General features: G+C 42.5%; 1 protein-coding gene across 3 annotated transcripts in view; it reads left to right on the top strand.

Moving 5' to 3' along the window:
- The first annotated feature begins 317 nt into the window (after positions 1 to 317).
- The window catches only part of gramd4a (GRAM domain containing 4a), a 66292-nt gene continuing 46999 nt past the window's right edge, over positions 318 to 19610 (top strand). For 2 of the 3 annotated variants that reach the window (XM_021563381.2, XM_021563380.2), the window contains exons 1-2: positions 471 to 710; positions 7371 to 7587. In XM_021563381.2, the coding sequence (XP_021419056.1) occupies positions 682 to 710; positions 7371 to 7587 (246 nt within the window). In that variant the 5' untranslated portion in view covers positions 471 to 681. The other variant, XM_021563382.2, reaches the window with a different exon arrangement.

The following is a 19610-nucleotide window of genomic DNA, read 5'->3' as shown; positions in this document are numbered from 1 at the left end:
AATAATGTTTGTATGTATGTATGTATGTATGTATGTATGTATGTATGTATGTATGTATGTATGTATGTATGTATGTATGTATGTATGTATGTATGTATGTATGTATGTATGTATGTATGTATGTATGTATGTATGTATGTATGTATGCAATATTTAATTATCACCTGTATTACATGAGAGAACTGTCCCAATAATATATGACATCAACTGTGCACATGCAATACTGTTGGTAAGCCTACATCGTTAAAATAGTGTCAGCCAACAGAGGATGCTGATGGGCATCATGAAAGCAGACGAACACATAGTGAGAGGTACAACAACAGCAAGGGCAGGCTTGTTGATAACTTTGAAACTCCATGAGCGGCCCCTTTAAGAAAGGACGTCTGCTGACATGACGAAATGTCCTGGTCTTGTGTGTGAGAGCTATGAAATCAACAAGCGAGAGAGACTGGTTTCAAACGGTACTGAATGAGATAGTCTATGCTATTCTCTCTTAGGGGGGGGGGGGAGTTGGCATTTCTACAAAACTAATCAAGGCTGCAGCGGGATGTAAATCGTTGCTCTGGTTTACAAAAGAGCGGATTGTGATGGCGGGGCTGAGGCTCAATAAACAGCTTGTGTCTTGGCGGTTGTGAGCAGGTGTACGCTACTGGATACATTCAAAGGCAATTATCAGTGTTAATGAAACTCTGCTACGATTTACGGGCTGGGTAAGAAAAAACTTGATATTTTTAAATATAAATATTGTCCATGCAAAGTAGCCTAGCTCAAGTATTTACGTGTTGTGTCTGTTGGCTTTTAGTTAATTCATTATTATTTAATGGAGCGCAAGGTCTACTGTGCGTAGACTCATTTACGAAGATTACAATTTAATTGGGAAATAGGAGTTGGGCAGTACAAATAAACAGTATTACAAATGAACGTTGCATCGCCATAGCGTCAACAACAAAAAATTACTGGTGGGAAGCTGAGACTAACCTAACGGACTTGTTACATTATGTCACAGCGGGCCAACACCTACTGTTGCTTGCGCGCTTTGTTACAGTCGCGAAGCAGCACAACACTGGTCCTTCATACTCCGTCGATCACGGTGTTTTTAGGCTCATATCTTACCAGTACCTTTTAGCCTTTTGAGCAGAAGTCTCAGTTCCATTAGTTCCATTCCACAAGTCATTGGATCAAGGCGTCTTCTGTACGGGGAAGGTTTGTTAAGAAACCCCCAGACGCTCGGTCTGAACATTACATGAATCGCTTGCCGTACGGTTTTGGAAGTATAAGGATCTTTCATATCAGAAATAAATGATTTGTGAACAATGTTAAATTGATACTTTTTTTATAGAGTTGGGGGGGTCAGTGTCAGTGTCCCCACATGGACATATATCCATGTTTGTGTGTGCTTATAGAAGACACCTGTTCTAATGTGCTATCTGGCATGCTCCCAAACACCTGTATGTAACAGAAGGCCGCTAAGAAACATGTTGTCACTGAAAAAATACGGTTAGCTGCAACTGTGGAAAAAGTTGTTAAAACGGTACACAACACAGCCTTGTTCACAGTGAAGGCCTTAATTCCACTATCAGTTTTGGAAAACTGACTGTCCAAACGGCAAGAGACAAGTGACCTAATTTGGATTTGTGTGTTCAGACCGCTGACAATAACTACGCTAGTTGTCATAATAAGTGTGTGCTCAGCCTTCCTTCAGAAGTGATGTAGTAAGCTATGGTGACAAACAATGCCCTTTTTTTTTTAAAGCCTCAAAGGACGAGATGATCCAACTTTCAAAACGAAGTCCATTTTGGATGGGCAACTTAGTTACCAACCTAGCTAGCTGTTTAGCCTTCTAGCACATTCACTCATTTGTTTGGAAACCAATAAGAAATGCCAAATAACAGTCTAAGAACCAGACGGGTAAATGAATCCGATTTGACCGTTCAAACAAAAGTCCCATGGCCAGGAATCAGATTTGGATTTGACTTCAAACCACCTACGAAGTTGCTTTGAAATGTGGCTTGAAATATCTACCACCATGTGCTTTTTGGCTGCTTAGATTGCAGGAAAAATAACCGATTCTTATGGGATATGCAGAGAAACAGGATTTGAGTCGCTTCAAACTGCCAATGCTTAAGTGTGTATTTTGCATTTGTAAAAGGATTTTAATGTGACAAGAAAGTAAAGGGATTTATGTTTCTACAACCAAATTGCAATTGAGAACCGATTCATGCTTAGTTTTTGGCTGCCAGAGCTTGTCTATCTTTGAACATAACATATACAGTGTCTTGCGAAAGTATTCGGCCCCCTTGAACTTTGCGACCTTTTGCCACATTTCAGGCTTCAAACAAAAAGATATAAAACTGTATTTTTTTGTGAAGAGTCAACAACAAGTGGGACACAATCATGAAGTGGAACGACATTTATTGGATATTTCAAACTTTTTTAACAAATCAAAAACAGAAAAATTGGGCGTGCAGAATTATTCAGCCCCTTTACTTTCAGTGCAGCAAACTCTCTCCAGAAGTTCAGTGAGGATCTCTGAATGATCCAATGTTGACCTAAATGACTAATGATGATAAATACAATCCACCTGTGTGTAATCAAGTCTCCGTATAAATGCACCTGCACTATGATAGTCTCAGAGGTCTGTTAAAAGCGCAGAGAGCATCATGAAGAACAAGGAACACACCAGGCAGGTTCGAGATACTGTTGTGAAGAAGTTTAAAGCCGGATTTGGATACAAAAAGATTTCCCAAGCTTTAAACATCCCAAGGAGCACTGTGCAAGCGATAATATTGAAATGGAAGGAGTATCAGACCACTGCAAATCTACCAAGACCTGGCCGTCCCTCAAATTTCAGCTCATACAAGGAAAAGACTGATCAGAGATGCAGCCAAGAGGCCCATGATCACTCTGGATGAACTGCAGAGATCTACAGCTGAGGTGGGAGACTCTGTCCATAGGACAACAATCAGTCGTATATTGCACAAATCTGGCCTTTATGGAAGAGTGGCAAGAAGAAAGTCATTTCTTAAAGATATCCATAAAAAGTGTTGTTTAAAGTTTGCCACAAGCCACCTGGGAGACACACCAAACATGTGGAAGAAGGTGCCCTGGTCAGATGAAACCAAAATTGAACTTTTTGGCAACAATACAAAACGTTATGTTTGGCGTAAAAGCAACACAGCTCCTCACCCTGAACACACCATACCCACTGTCAAACATGGTGGTGGCAGCATCATGGTTTGGGCCTGCTTTTCTTCAGCAGGGACAGGGAAGATGGTTAAAATGGATGGGAAGATGGATGGAGCCAAATACAGGACCATTCTGGAAGAAAACCTGAGATTTGTCTTCCAACAAGACAATGATCCAAAACATAAAGCAAAATCTACAATGGAATGGTTCAAAAATAAACATATCCAGGTGTTAGAATGGCCAAGTCAAAGTCCAGACCTGAATCCAATCGAGAATCTGTGGAAAGAACTGAAAACTGCTGTTCACAAATGCTCTCCATCCAACCTCACTGAGCTCGAGCTGTTTTGCAAGGAGGAATGGGAAAAAATGTCAGTCTCTCGATGTGCAAAACTGATAGACATACCCCAAGCGACTTACAGCTGTAATCGCAGCAAAAGGTGGCGCTACAAAGTATTAACTTAAGGGGGCTGAATAATTTTGCACGCCCAATTTTTCAGGTTTTGATTTGTTAAAAAAGTTTGAAATATCCAATAAATGTCGTTCCACTTCATGATTGTGTCCCACTTGTTGTTGATTCTTCACAAAAAAAAACAGTTTTATATCTTTATGTTTGAAGCCTGAAATGTGGCAAAAGGTCGCAAAGTTCAAGGGGGCCGAATACTTTCGCAAGGCACTGTATATGCTACTTTGACTCTTTTAAGGAGTAATGGTAAGCTCCTTAAGAGTACATCATGGCTTAGCAGTGCCTGTCCCTCACCGATGATGTGTTCATTGAATAGAGTTATTAGCAGAGTTGACATGGCGACTGGAATAATGGGGTCAGCTGTGGCTAGTTAGACTCGGTAGCCTACTGTAATTTATATTTGGGTCATAATTTGATCACCCATCATAGACTGAATAGCCTCAATCACAGCACATTATCAAACATGGTATTGTGATGATGAGTCTTCCTTTCAACCTAACGATTTACAGTGTGCCTACCTAGGCAATATGGCCCTCCGCCTTGATTCCGACTGTAATAAAGTGAATTCCTTATTCGTCTCGTAGTTTAGGCCTATAGTGTGTTGTCATCCTGATTTAGCCTAGCTTCCATTTGTAAAATATGTGAGCTTGGACCAAGTGTAGTGAGACTCCTAGACCAAGTAGAATCTCAGCAACTTGGATGAGAGAGAAATAAGCATGACTAGCTTTCTGGTGTCCTCCGAGAACTATACCAATGTCATTTTATAAATTCTAATGGTTGAAATTAGTTTTTTTTTTGTCCCTATTCCACTAAATTTGTAATAAAAATGACCGAACACTCAACTCCTTCACTAAAACATTTCAACATATAGCCTAACTTTGACATTCATTCAGAAATCACTCTCCTGAATGAACAATCACATGTAGACTACAGGTTCAGTGGGTCTGCAGCCAGGAATGACATTGACAGGGGGTTGCGTGTATTTCATGTGAAACTAAACAGTCACTAAGGTGACTGCCTAGTAAATGTAACACCTACAAGTGGGTATGGGATGTGTAAAGCACTTGCCAATGAGGGTTTCCGGGTGGGCGTTTCTAGTTGGTATTATTCTCAGAAATGTCTGTCAATTTGTTTTACTATCTCTCACCCTAAACCTAACCATGTTTGATTTAATGTCTCTGTTGAATTCAACAATGTCCTATTTTCTATGCAAGTGTGGGGTCTTCCATCACTGCTAACAATGCCAGTGACTATCCAGTTCCTAGAATGCTGTTCTCTTCTCAGAAAGTGCTCAATCAAACACACACTAGGCATTGAGGAGAGCAGAGCCAAGTCTCTCTGTGGCCCCTTCTCTTTTCCAGCAGACCCACATCAGAGGTTGGAAGCTCATTGACAGCCATGATAGCACTCATGGCTGGCATACAGTAGCAATGGCTCTCATAGGAGTATATAGACTGATGTGCAGTCACGAGTACTGTGTGTCAATGTGCCTGAATATTTATGAGGTGTGTGTGTCTTGAGTCTGTGTCGTCTAACTGTGTATATGTTTGACTGATTGTATGATTAAGCAGTACTTCAGACCTCTCTGGGAATATACCATTGAAGAAGAACTCACTCTCTTCTCTGAACAACATTACAGCTTTACTCTATAGTACCACCTCGCCTTGCTCCCGCAACTGTCCAAATGCTTCACTAAGCTGATGGTGTTGAGTTCTGTGGTCAATATCTGATCTAAGGTCAGAGGTTAATCAACTCCCTAAATGGTCATGGTTAGGATTAGGGCAATGGTAATCTGATTCTATATCTATGGTTAGGGGTAACTTCTACCTTGATCATCATTGGCAGGGGCTTAGTGACACACTGACCATAGAGGTGTATAATAAGGTGAGCAGAGGACTTCCTAGAGATGCACATGAGGACACAACAAGCTTAGATGACATCCACCTTGAGAGCCAGATCAGATTCCCCTGGCCTGAACTATCCTATAGGAAGTCCTGTGCCTCCATGTGTGTCATCCTTTTTGGTCTGCTCTAATGGTGTCATCACTTGTAGGACACAGAGCTCTGATGCTCACCATTTTACATTAGAGTGAAGGATCCCTTGGCTGTGTAGATTTGTCATTGGTGCCATTCGCATCATTAGATGCTCTCTCAACATTTAGGTTTGTTTGTGTGGGATTTTAATGAAGTGTGAATGAGCCAAGGCCTTTCAGGTAGGTGTGTGTGTGTGTGTGTGTATCGTGTTCTTTCTCTGTTCACATGTGGGTGGAAGTGTTTTTGTTGTTGTTGTTTTTTCAGCTGAAGGAAAGGGATAGAGGTATGACGGTCCTGATGGTTTCTCTGCCCACACAGAGACCAGAGTCAGTGTTGTGATCAGAGAAACATTGAGTATAATTCCTCTCCTTTCTTTCTCTCATCTAGTGGGCGCCAGGCTTTCCAGCTCCTCTATCTCACTGTTACTCTGAGATGTGCTGCTTCTGCTCCAAACGAATGAAAACGTGAAGGCTGTAGATAGAAAGATGCAGTAGGCCTATAACAACACAGCTAGAACCTTGAGCGCTGCATGGTGTTATCAAGCCAGATCTGTTTCTAAGGGGAGGGGTGTGTGTGAGAGCTATTGTGTCACCCACAAAGTTTCCGCTAGCCCCTTTCCACCCCCTTTCCAGGGCCGGCTCCAGACATAAGCGGTCGCTTAGGTCCCCGACCTGTTTGTTTTCTTCTATTCTTGTTTACAATGAAAGTGACTTGAAAGTGACAATTCCCAACCATAACAAACTGAAAATGCATCCAAAAAGTTTGTAGAGTCACACTTGATGTAATCATTGCGTGCTAGGAATATGGCTCAAAATACTGTCAAGTTTAATGTAATACACTATTAGTTAATTTGTCCAAATACTTATATCTTCAAATTGGGGGGGGGGACTAGATACAGAGTGAGAAAGTTAGACCTAAATGCTAACCTCCCCTGTTATTGGTAATGGTGAGAGATTAACATGTTTTAGGGGTATGCTTTTATGATACCTTTTGAATGGGGGGGGGGGGGGGACTAGATGCATAAAGTGCTTTTATTTGTAAATGGTAGAATGGATATATATGAAAATCCATCAAGTTAAAGGTGACATTCTGCACTGTTGCCTCATACAGAACATTTGATCTAAAATACTGGAGTAGGCTATAAAACCAAATTAAATGTTTGTTTTTTTTAGCTTCACTGCCCAAATATATACTCAGAGGGGGTAGATCTAGGTCAAAAGGATTCGCATGAATCAAGTCGTTAAGTCATATTTTTGGAGTGTTTGAAGTGAGAGGGTGATCGCATCTTGTCTCCATCTCGCTCCACGCCTCGTTCTGGGGTTGTGATCATTTCCTAAGCAGGAAGGGCTGTGGCCCTGGATGATGGCTGACGACTCAACCACTGATGGGCCTTCGATGGATCTACTGCTAGATCTATATGGCTGTGTTCCAAATGGCACTCAATTCCCTTTTCTAGCTCACTACTTTTGAGCAGGGCACTGTAAAGGGAATAGGGTATTTTTTTAAACGCTTGTATCGGCAACACTCAACGATTGTCTTAACTTGTGCATCTGTGTTCCGTAGTGTTTAGGTACTTATTTACAAGAAACTACTTCTGTGCAAAGAAATGTCTTGCTATCGACCCCACCCTTTCATTTTCAGTGCTTTTCAAAGGGGAACCTCTGACCCTTGTCTGTTTGTCTTTTCAGGATTGCTGTACACCATGCTAAGGTAAAGCCGCTGAAGAGAGGGGTGTTGAACATGCTAAAGCGGCTGGACAAAATCAGGTTCAGAGGTCAGAAGCGAGACGACTTCCTGGATCTAGCAGAGTCCCCCAACGGATCCGACAATGAATGTAGCGATGACATCCTGCTGAGGACGAGGCCTTCACTCAAGTCACAAGACACGGAAGAACTAGGAGACCCTGTAAGAATGCATTCCACTTTGCTGTGTTCTTTGACTCAAATGAGAGACCGTGAGTAGGGCCACAAGTTTTTCCTTGCAATGTTACCCGACCAGGAAAAACTCTGGGCCATAGTTGGTCTGGAAAAACTCTACGTCAGTGTTTCCTAGCGTCCATGTTTTTACCTGTGCGTGCGCAAGCTTAGGGTTCTGTATACAAATTGCCTATTATTGTGGCTGGCATGGCTAGAATAAGCGCTCTGACTTTGAGAGGCCTCAAAGGAGCATAGTGTCAGTCACCAGATTCTTGGAACGGCGCTTGACAAAACACACGGCATCAACAAAACACAAAGCTATGGAATTTCTTGTGCAAGAGTGATGTCGCATCCCTCCAAGCGAGTTCCAGACTCTTGTAGAATCTATGCCAAGGTGGATTGAAGCCGTTCTGGTGGCTCGTGGTGCCCCAACGCCCTATTAAGACACTTGTAGAATCTATGCCAAGGCGGATTGAAGCTCTTCTGGCTCGTGGTGCCCCAACGCCCTATTAAGACACTTTATGTTGGTGTTTCCTTTATTTTGGCAGTTTCCTGTATATTGTGTGTCAGTTAGTGATGTGCAGGCTGACTCAACCTGCAGTCCCCACGGTTATATCCACAAGGCAGATGGGTTTAGGGTAGAAGTCGACCGATTAATCGGATTGGTCGATTAATTGGGGCCGATTTTAATTAAGGCCGATTTCAAGTTTTCATAACAATCGGAAATTGGTAAATGTAAACTCTGATTTTGCCGATTTAAAAAAAAAATATATATATATATATATATATATATATATATATTAATTTTTTTTTTTTTTTTTTTTTACACCTTTTTATTTAACCATTCAAGTCAGTTCAGAACACATTCTTATTTTCAATGACGGCCTAGGAACGGTGGGTTAACTGCCTTGTTCAGGGGCAGAACCACAGATTTTTACCTTGTCTGCTCGGGGACTCAATCTTGCATCCTTACGGCTAACTAGTCCAACGCTCTAACCACGTGCCTCACGAGGAGCCCACCTGTTACGCGAATGCAGTAAGAAGCCAAGGTAAGTTGCTAGCTAGCATTAAACACTAATCAATCATAATCGCTAGTTATAACTCCACATGGTTGATGATATTACTAGTTTATCTAGTTGCATATAATCGATGCTGTGCGCATTCGTGAATAAGGACTGTCGTTGCTCCAACGTGTACCTAACCATAAACACCAATGCCTTTCTTAAAATCAATACACAGAAGTATATATGTTTAAACCTGCATATTTAGCTAAAAGAAATCCAGGTTAGCAGGCAATATCAACCAGGTGAAATTGTGTCACTTCTCTTGCGTTCATTGCACGCAGAGTCAGTGTATATGCAACAGTTTGGGCCGCCTTTGCCAGAATTTTACGTAATAATGACATAACATTGAAGGTTGTGCAATGTAACAGGAATATTTAGACTGATGGATGCCACCCATTAGATAAAATAGGGAACGGTTCCGTATTTCACTGAAAGAATAAACGTCTTGTTTTCGAGATGATAGTTTCCGGATTCGACCATATTAATAACCTAAGGCTCGTATTTAAGTTATGTTATAATTAAGTATGATTTGATAGAGTAGTCTAACTGAGCGATGGTAGGCACCAGCAGGCTTGTAAGCATTCATTCAAACAGCACTTTCGTGCGTTTTACCAGCAGCTCTGCTGTTTAGGACTTCAATCCTATCAACTCCCGAGATGAGGCTGGTGTAAAGATGTGATGTGAAATGGCTAGCTAGTTAGCGGGGTGCGCGCTAATAAGAGTTTCAAACGTCACTCGCTCTGAGACTTGGAGTAGTTATTCCCCTTGCTCTGCATGGGTAACGCTGCTTTGAGGGTGGCTGTTGTCGTTGTGTTCCTGGTTCGAGCCCAGGGAGGAGTGAGAAGAGGGACGGAAGCTATACTGTTACACTGGCAATACTAAAGAACATCCAATAGTCAAAAGGTTATATGAAATACAAATGGTATAGAGAGAAATAGTTCTATAATAACTACAACCTAAAACTTCTTACCTGGGAATATTGAAGACTCGTGTTAAAAGGAACCACCAGCTTTCATATGTTCTCATGTTCTGAGCAAGGAACTTAAACGTTAGCTTTTTTACATGGCACATATTGCACTTTTACCTTCTTCTCCAACACTTTGTTTTTGCATTATTTAAACCAAATTGAACATGTTTCATTATTTATTTGAGGCGAATTTGATTTTATTGATCAATTATATTAAGTTAAAATAAGTTTTCATTCAGTATTGTTGTAATTGTCATTATTACAAATACATTTTTAAAATCGGCCAATTAATCGGTATCGGCTTTTTTTGTCCTCCAACCTGTATTGGCGTTGAAAAATCATAACCGGTCGACCTCTAGTTTAGGGTCATGAAATATTGTGTGTGTCAGTTAGTGATGTGCAGGATGACTCAACCTGCAGTTCCCACGGTTATATCCACAAGGCAGAGATGGGGTTTAGGGTCATGAAATATTGTGTGGATGAAGGGCAGGTGGGCGGTCGGGTTGAATAAACTGAATACATAAAAATACAAATGTATCATTCTTATGCCATTTATATCTATAATTGACATTAGGTTTTTCTTTCGTAGTTTAACATTTTTTTAATTAGTGTGTATGCCTGACTTGACGCATGACAAATAGCCTACACACCAATTTCCAAATGGGCAGAAAAAGTTAACTTGGATCCACTGAGGTTAAAAGGACAATGTCTGCGTGTTTAATTCAATAAGAGAGAAGCTACAAAATGGAGAGTTAAAAATAAAAGAGAAGGGAGGGCCAGAAAAGTGATGTTTGGTAAAGATTTGATGATGGTAATAGAGAATGATCAGTGCCTATGTTGTTTGAGGAGCTATGCAAATTCGCCAGTCACAAGACCAGGACTTCAAATAGACCTACGGCATGTCAAGGGAACTGTTGCCTACTGTTCAGAAGGATTAAATGTCAACTGAAATCTGGACACTGACTATACAGTGCATTTGGAAAGTATTCAGACCCCCTTGAATTTTTCCACATTTTGTTACTTTACAGCCTTATTCTAGAATGTATTAAATAGTTATTTCCACGTTATCTACACACAATTCCCCATGACAAATCAAAAACAGGTTTGTAGAAATGTTTGCCAATAAAAACATTTAAACTACTGAAATATTCAGACCCTTTACTCAGTACTTTGTTGAAGCACCTTTGGCAGTGACTATAGCCTCGTCTTTTTGGGTTTGACGCTACAAGTTTGAAACACCTGTATTTGGAATTTCCCCCCATTATTCTCTCTCTCTCAGGTTGACTGGGGAGCTGCACAGCTATTTTCAGGTCTCCAGAGATGTTTGATCAGGTTCAAGTCCGGGCTCTGGCCTGGCCACTCGGACATTTAGAGACTTGTCCCGAAGCCACTCCTGTGTTGTCTTGGCTGTGTGCTTAGGGTCGTTGTCCTGTTGAATCAGTTTGGCTGGGCGGCCAGCTCTAGGAAGAGTCTTGGGGGTTCCAAACTTCTTCCATTTAAGATTGATGGAGGCCACTGTGTTCTTGGGGACCTTCAATGTTGCAGAAATGTTTTAGTACCCTTCCCCAGGTCTGTGCCTCGACACAATCCTGTCTCCGAGCTCTACGGACAATTCGACCTCATGGCTTGTTTTTTGCTCTGGCATTCACTGACATGCATCGTCAACCTTATATAGACAGGTGTGTGCCTTTTCAAATCATGTCCAATCAATATAATGTATCCCAGGTGGACTCCAATCAAGTTGTTGAAACATCTCAAGGATGATCAATGGAAACAGGAGGCACCTGAGCTCAATTTTGACTCATTGCAAAGGGCCTGAATACTTATGTAATTAAGATATTTCTGTTTATATATTTGCCAAAAGTGTCAACCTGTTTTTGCTTTGTTATTATGGTTGTGTGTGTGTGTGTGTGTGTGTGGAGATGAGGATTTTATATAATCCATTTTAGAATAGGGCTGTAATGTAACAAAATGTGGAAAAAGTCAAGTGGTCTGAATACTTTCCAAATGCACTGTATGTCTATGACCTGTCTTTAATATCTCCTGTTTTAATGTTACGTGTGTGTGTGTGTGGCAGCTTCCAATGGAGTTGATTACATGTCCCTCAGGGAGACATAATAGACAAACCTACTTCAGAGAGGAAGGGAAAGCGAGTGAAGGAAACACAGGGCGGTTTGATATGCTCTGTTCCTGTTTACTCTGCTCATTCTTCAGAGGGAGGGTTGGCTGGATGGATGGAGGGAGGGACACAGGGTAAACACAGTACTTCTATCGACTTTCATCCACTATGGTTACTCCGTGAATTTATCCTCCCCTGCTTTGCCAATGAATATATCATTACTGCCGATGATCTCAGTGTTTGGTCTTGTCTTAAGGGGATATTTTAAACTGTGCCGGTCATCTTGGACTTTTTCATGCTTCATCACCATCAGCCAGCCAGTGTTTTTCCCCCCAAATTAAAACAGTAGATTAGTCACTTGATTGTATAATTTCCTCAAAGGAGGCCAGTTTCTTGTGCTCATCTGCTGGTTTCTAATATAAATTGAGTCCTTTGCAGGGTTAGGACTCTAGGCTGAGTGCACACATTTTGTGCGCACGTGTGTACGTCTCCCAGTATTTGTGGATGTCGCAGGCAGCCCGCCGTGTGTTTCTATGCCAGGCATGTGGGCAGCTGCTCACTGAGTGGGTGTGCGAGTTCACTGACTGCAGGAGGCCTCAGGAAAACACACAAACATTGCGTACGCTCTTCATATACGGTGCCTTCGGAAAGTATTCAGACCCCTTGACCTTTTCCACATTTTGTTACATTACAGCACCTGTCTAGATAAGGTTCCACAGTTGACAGTGCATGTCAGAGCAAAAACCAACGTGAGGTCGACGGAATTGTCTGTAGAACTCAGAGACCGGATTGTGTCGAGGCACATATCTGGGAAGGGTACCAAAACATTTCTGCAGCATTGTTAAATGGAAGAAGTTTGGAACCCCTAAGACTCTTCCTAGAGCTGGCCACCCGTCCAAACTAGAGGTCACAGATTTAATCGGAATGGCCATTTAATTAGGGCCGATTTTAAGTTTTCATAACAATCGGAAATCTGTATTTTTGGACACCGATTTGGCCGATATTTTTATTTAATTTATTTAAAAGAAATATTTAACTAGGTAAGTCAGTTAAGAACACATTCTTATTTTTAATGACGGCCTAGGAACGGTGGGTTAACTGCCTCGTTCAGGGGCAGAACGACAGATTTTCACCTTGTCAGCTCGGGGGATTTAATCTTGCAACCTTACAATTAACTAGTCCAAAGCTCTAACCACCTAATTACATTGCACTCCACGAGGAGACTGCCTGTTACGTGAATGCAGTAAGCCAAGGTAAGTTGCTAGCTAGAATTAAACGTATCTTTATAAAAAAAACAATCAATCATGTTAACTACACATGGTTGATGATATTACTAGTTTATCATGCATGTCCTGCGTTGCATATAATCGTTGCGGTGCGTATCGTTGCTCTAATGTGTACCTAACCATAAACAGCAATGCCTTTCTTAAAATCAATACACAGAAGTATATATTTTTAAACCTGCATATTTAGCTAAAATAAATCCCAGGTTAGCAGGCAATATTAATCAGGTAAAATTGTGTCACTTCTCTTGCGTTCATTGCATGCATAGTCGTTGTATTTGCAACAGTTTGGGCCGCCTAATTTGCCAGAATTTTACTTCATTATGACATAACATTGAAAGTCTTGCAATGTAACAGGAATATTTAGACATGGATGCCACCCGTTAGATAAAATAGGGAACGGTTCCGTATTTCACTGAAAGAATAAACGTCTTGTTTTCCAGATGATAGTTTCCGGATTCGACCATATTAATGACCAAAGGCTCGTATTTCTGTGTGTTATGTTATAATTTTGTCTATGATTTGATAGAGCAGTCTGTCTGAGATGTGGTAGGTGGCAGCAGGCTTGTAAGCATTTATTCAAACAGCACTTTTGTGCGTTTTGCCAGCAACTCTTCGCAAGCACAGCGCTGTTTGACTTCAAGCCTATCAACTCCCGAGATTAGGCTGGTGTAACCGATGTGAAATGGCTAGCTAGTTAGCGGGGTGCGCGCTAATAGCGTTTCAATCGTCACTCACTCTTGGAGAAGTTATTCCCCTTGCTCTGCATGGGTAACTCTGCTTCGAGGGTGGCTGTTGTAGTTGTGTTCCTGGTTCGAGTCCAGGTAGAAGCGAGGAGAGATACAGAAGCTATACTGTTACACTGGCAATACTAAAGTGCCTATAAGACCAACCAAATAGTCAAAGGTTAATGAAATACAAATGGTATTGAGAGAAATAGTCCTATAATAACTACCACCTAAAACTTCTTACCTGGGAATATTGAGGACTCATGTTAAAAGGAACCACCAGCTTTCATATGTTCTGAGCAAGGATCTTAAACGTTAGCTTTCTTACATGGCACATATTGCACTTTTACTTTCTTCTCCAACACTTTGTTTTTGCATTATTTAAACCAAATTGAACATGTTTCATTATTTATTTGAGGCTAAATTGATTTTATTGATATATTATATTAAATTAAAATACGTTTTCATTCAGTATTGTTGGAATTGTCATTATTTTTGGCCCTCCAATAATCAGTATCGGCGTTGGAAAATCATAATCGGTCGACCTCTAGTCCAAACTGAGCAATCGGGGGAGAAGGGCCTTGGTCAGGGAGGTGACCAAGAATCCGATGGTCACTCTGACAGAGCTCCAGAGTTCCTCTTGGAGATGATTGTTCTTCTAGAAGGTTTTCCCATTTCTGTAGCACTCCACCAATCATGTATTTTAATGGTAGAGGGGCCAAATGGATGCCACTCCTCAGGAGCATGACGGCCTGCTTGGAGTTTGCCAACAAGTTTCTCTGTTCTGATGAAACCAGGATTGAAGTCTTTGGCCTGAATGCCAAGCACCACATCTGGAGGAAACCTGGCATCATCCCTACGGTGAAGCATGTTGGTGGCAACATGCTGCGGGGATGTTTTTCAGAGGCAGGGACTAGGATGCTAGTCATGATCGAGGCAAAGATGAACGGAACGGAGTACAGAGATTTTGCTCAGGATCTCAGACTGGGGCGAAGGTTCACCTTCCAACAGGACAATGACCCTAAGCACACAGTCAAGACAACACTGGGGTTGCGTTCTCAGCCCCATCCTGTACTCCCTGTTCACTCATGACTGCATGGCCAGGCACGACTCCAACACCAAGTTTGCCGATGATACAACAGGGGTAGGGCTGATCACCGACAACGATGAGACAGCCTATAGGGAGGAGGTGGTGGTTGTGTGGTTGCTCTAGAAGACCTGGTTGTGTTGTCAGGACAACCTCTCCCTCAATGTGATCAAGACAAAGGCGATGATTGTGGACTACAGGAAAAGGAGGACCGAGCACACCCCCATTTCTTATCGATGGGGCTGTAGTGGAACAGCTTCAAGTTCCTTGGTGTCCACTTCACCAACAAACTATCATGGTCCAAACACACCAAGACAGTTGTGAAGAGGGCACAACAAAGCCTATTTCCCCCTCAGCAGAAAATATTTGGCATGGGTCCTCATCCTCACAGTTCTACAGCTGGTTGCATCACTGCTTAGTATGGCAACTGCTCTGCCTTCGACCGCAAGGCACTACAGAGGGAAGTGCGTACGGCCCACTACATCACTGGGGCAAAGCTTCTTGCCATCCAGGCCCTCTATACCAGGCGGTGTCAGAGGAAGGCCCTAAAAATTGTCAGACCCCACCCACCCCAGTCATAGACTGTTCTCCCTACTACCACATGGCAAGCTGTACCGGAGCGCCAAGTCTAGGTCCAAAAGGCTTCTTAACAGCTTCTACCCCCAAGCGATAAGACTCCTGAACAGCTAATCAAATGGCCACCAAGGCCCTTATTAAAACAATATCTTTAAAAAATAAATGATGCTGCTGCTACTCTGTTTATAATCTATACATAGTCGCTTTAAATCTACCTACATGTACATATTACCTCAACTAACCGGTGACTCTGTACCAGTACCCCCTGTACATAGCCTCGCTTGTTATTTTACTGCTGCAGTTTTAATAATTTGTTACTTTTTAATTTTTTACTTTTTTTTCTTAACTTAAATTATTGTTGGTTAAGGGCTTGTTGGTTAAGGGCTTGTAAGTAATTAAATTTGATTTGAGGAGTGGCTTCGGGACAAGTCTCAATTGTCTTGAGTGGCACAGCGAGAGTCTGGACTTTAACCCAATCTAACATCTCTGGAGAGACCTGAAAATAGCTGTGCAGCAACACGCTCCCCATCCAACCTGACAGAGCTTGAGACGATCTGTAGAGAAGATTGGGAGAAACTCCCCAAATACAGATGTGCCAAGGTTGTAGCGTCATACCCAAGAAGACCCAGGCTGTAATCGCTGCCAAAGGTGCCCCAACAAAGTACTGAATAAATGTAATTTTTCAGTTTCTTATAAATTAGCAAACATTTCCAAACAGTTTTTGCTGTGTGTGTGTGTAGATTGAGGGGGGGAGGGACAATTTAATAAATTTAAAATTATTATTTACAATGACTGCCAAACCCTAACCACACTTGGCCAATTGTGCGCCGCCCTATGGGACTCCCAATCACATCCGGTTGTGATACAGCCTGGAATCAAACCAGGTTCTGTAGTGACACCTCTAGCACTGAGATGCAGTGCCTTAAACCACTGTGCCACTCGGGAGGCCATATACAGACTAGGAAGGTAAAAAAAGGGGAGTAGGATTCTTTAGACTATTGAAATTGTCTCCCATTCCCCCCAACCTTAACTCACGCGTCAAACTCCATGCCTGGCCCTCTAGCCCATTCAATCTGTCCCGCAGGTGGCCAGATAACTGTGTAGTCAGACATAATGGACCTACATTTGTGTTCAGTTTCCTTTGTCCAGCTTGCTAACAGTCAACTAAAGCTAGACAGTCCAGGAGCATCGAAAGTTCCAATAGTGATGGAAAGAGGACTATTTTTACGGTGAGGAAATCTAGTAAATTTAAGTGCGGCCCTCCAGATCTTGGTAAAGACTGAATGCGGGCCCTGGGAAAAGGAGTTTGACACCCCTAATCTTATCTGGTTAACTCGCACTTCTAATGAACTGGCACACAGGCACTGGTCACGAGTATTAATCCCCTGGCCACAGCACACCCAAAATGTTCTCCCTCTGTGATTTAAGCCTGCACTGGGAACAGTGCCAGAGATACTGGGTCACCAACCGTCGCCACGCCTTCTTCCCAGTAGCCTAGAGTACTGCTGCTGCTTCAGGTTACTCTGTGTTAACGGTTAGCGTTACATCACCTTATGGCTTCTTGGCATAAGATGAAACGAAAGCAGTTGTTTTCCTCCAGTTCTCGTCTCTTTGGTCTCGCTATCTCTCTCTCACTGTCTCTCAACCGTCTCTTTGGTCTCGCTATCTCTCTCACTGTCTCTCAACCGTCTTTGTACTGTATGTACCTCTCTCTCGTTCCATTGTCTCTGTCTTGTTTCTGTGGGTTAGATGATGACAGGAGAAGGCTAATGATGGAAAAGAAGTGGAGTAAAAAAGAAGTGGAGTTTATTTTCAGCTCAATAAGATGTCTCAGCCGGTCTGTAGCTTAAGGGTGAATAAGATAAAACAAATTGCATGACAGGAGGCAATTCCTCAGCGGCGATATCCTGGCCGTTCTAGTTTGAGCTATCTCCTGTAGCTTTTCATTCAATATCTCATACAACACTGAGATTGTAGGTGCAAGTGATCCATCCACATGTCAATGCACTGTCCCCATTCCTGATTTTTAAGGCTTTCTGCAAAGGTACAAGGCTCCATGCATTCTAATCAATATTTAGCTAAACTATGGAACTTTCGGATTGGTTATATTGAGCAGGAGTACCGTTGACTGTATCTCGGAGCAATCATGAATCTATTCCATGCTTCTGTAATGTTATGGTTCAGCCCATTTTTTTGAATCCCCATCTAAGTAGAGCAAATCTCACTAGGAGTTTTTTGCAAGTCATGGCCTGTGATTGAACCCAGAGGAATACCAAAAAAATCAGTGTTTCTACAGCTTCTAGAGGTAAGACTTGCTTTTTAACTCCTGACCTTCGCTAAGGCGTTGTTTGCTTGACCTAATGTGGAAGGAGTTCTATCAACGTGAACAGGCATCTACTTTAGTAGTCTGTCTGGCAGACTGTCTAGCAGTCCAGCCCCTCTCTACAACACCAGGCCAAACCTGAGGGCTACAGCCTACAGCTGTCTCATGGGGCCCTTATTGCTCCCTATACGAACGGAGACTGTTTTGCACACATCCAACTTGGCACTGGAGCTGGACAAAACTATAGAAAGAAAGGGTTATGTCCTCACTGTTTTCTGCTATAAAACATCCATCCTTTCCCCCCCCTAACACTCCCTCCTATCACAGCAGACCAGGTGGGTGGATCTGTCATTGATCTTTGCTAGAATGCTCTGATAGTGATGTTGAGGTCTTTCTGTTGTTAGGCGTGCTCTCTGATTGATTGATTCCCCACAGGGTCTGATTGTGAGTGGTCTGCCTCTGATGTTGGGGATCTGTGATTGGTCTGTCTGTGATGGTTGGTGTCTGTTATTGGTCTGTCTTCGATTGGACAAAATTGTTTCCCCTATAATCACACGTCAAATATACCATTATGTAGCTTGTAGTTTGACGTTTTACCTGCCACAGATATAATTATTAGGGTTGGAAGGTATCCAGTTTTGTCATACCGTTTCTGTACCATATTGGGGTATACTGTATTACCGGAGGTTTACACAAGGGGCGCTATTAAACAACAAAAATGGTACGAACAGTGCATTCGGAAAGTAGTCAGACCCCTTGACTTTTTCCACATTTTGTTTGGTTTATAGCCTTATTCTGAAATGGATGAAGTTGTTTTCCCTCATCAATCTACACACGAGCACCTTTTGGCAGCGATTACAGCATCGAGTATTCTTGGGTATGACGCTACAAGCTTGGCACACCTGTATTTGGGGAGCTTCTCCCATTTATTCTCTGCAAATCCTCTCAAACTCTGTCAGGTTAGATGGGGAGCATCGCTGCACAGCAATTTCCAGATTTCTCCGGAGATGTTAGATCAGGTTCAAGTCCAGGCTCTGGCTGGGCCACTCAAGGACATTCACAGACTTGTCCCGAAGGCACTTTTGCATTGACTTGGCTGTGTGCTTAGGGTCGTTGTCTTGTTGGAAGGTAAAACCTTCATCCTCAGTCTGAGGTCGTGAGCGCTCTGAAGCAGGTTTTAATCAAGGATCTCGCTGTACTTTGCGCCGTTCATCTTTGCCTCAATCCTGACTAGTATCCTATCCCGGCCGCTGAAAAACATCCCCACAGCATGACGCTCCCACCACCGTGCTTCACCGTTAGGATGGTCCCAGGTTTCCTCCAGAAGTGATGCTTGGCATTCAGGTCAAAGATTTCAACTTGGTTTTATCAGACCAAAGAATCCTGTTTCTCATGGTCTAAGAGTCCTCCAAGCAGGCTGTCATGTGCCTTTGTTTACTGAGTGACTTCCGTCTGGCCACTATTATAAAGGCCTGATTGGTGGAGTGCTGCACAGATGGTTGTCCTTCTGGAAAGTTCTCCCATCTCCACAGAGGAACTCTGGATCTCTGTCAGAGTGACCATCAGGTTCTTAGTCACCTCACTGACCAAGGCCCTTCTCCCCCGATTGCTCAGTTTGGACGGGCTGCCATCTCTAGGAAGAGTCTTGGTGGTTCCAAACTTCTTCCATTTTTAAGAATGATGGAGGCCACTGTGTTCTTGGACATTCAATGCTGCAGACATTTTTTTTGGTACCCTTCCCCAGATCTGTGCCTCGACACAATCCTGTCTCGGAGCTCTGTGGACAATTCCTTCGACCTCATGGCTTGGTTTTTTTCTCTGACATGCACTGTCAACTGTGGGACCTTTATATAGAGAGGTGTATG

Source organism: Oncorhynchus mykiss, chromosome 15, assembly GCF_013265735.2.
Source record: "Oncorhynchus mykiss isolate Arlee chromosome 15, USDA_OmykA_1.1, whole genome shotgun sequence".
In the NCBI taxonomy this organism is placed as follows: Eukaryota; Metazoa; Chordata; class Actinopteri; order Salmoniformes; family Salmonidae; genus Oncorhynchus; species Oncorhynchus mykiss.
Note: the sequence above shows the minus strand (reverse complement) of the source record. Positions and strands in the feature narration are given on the sequence as shown.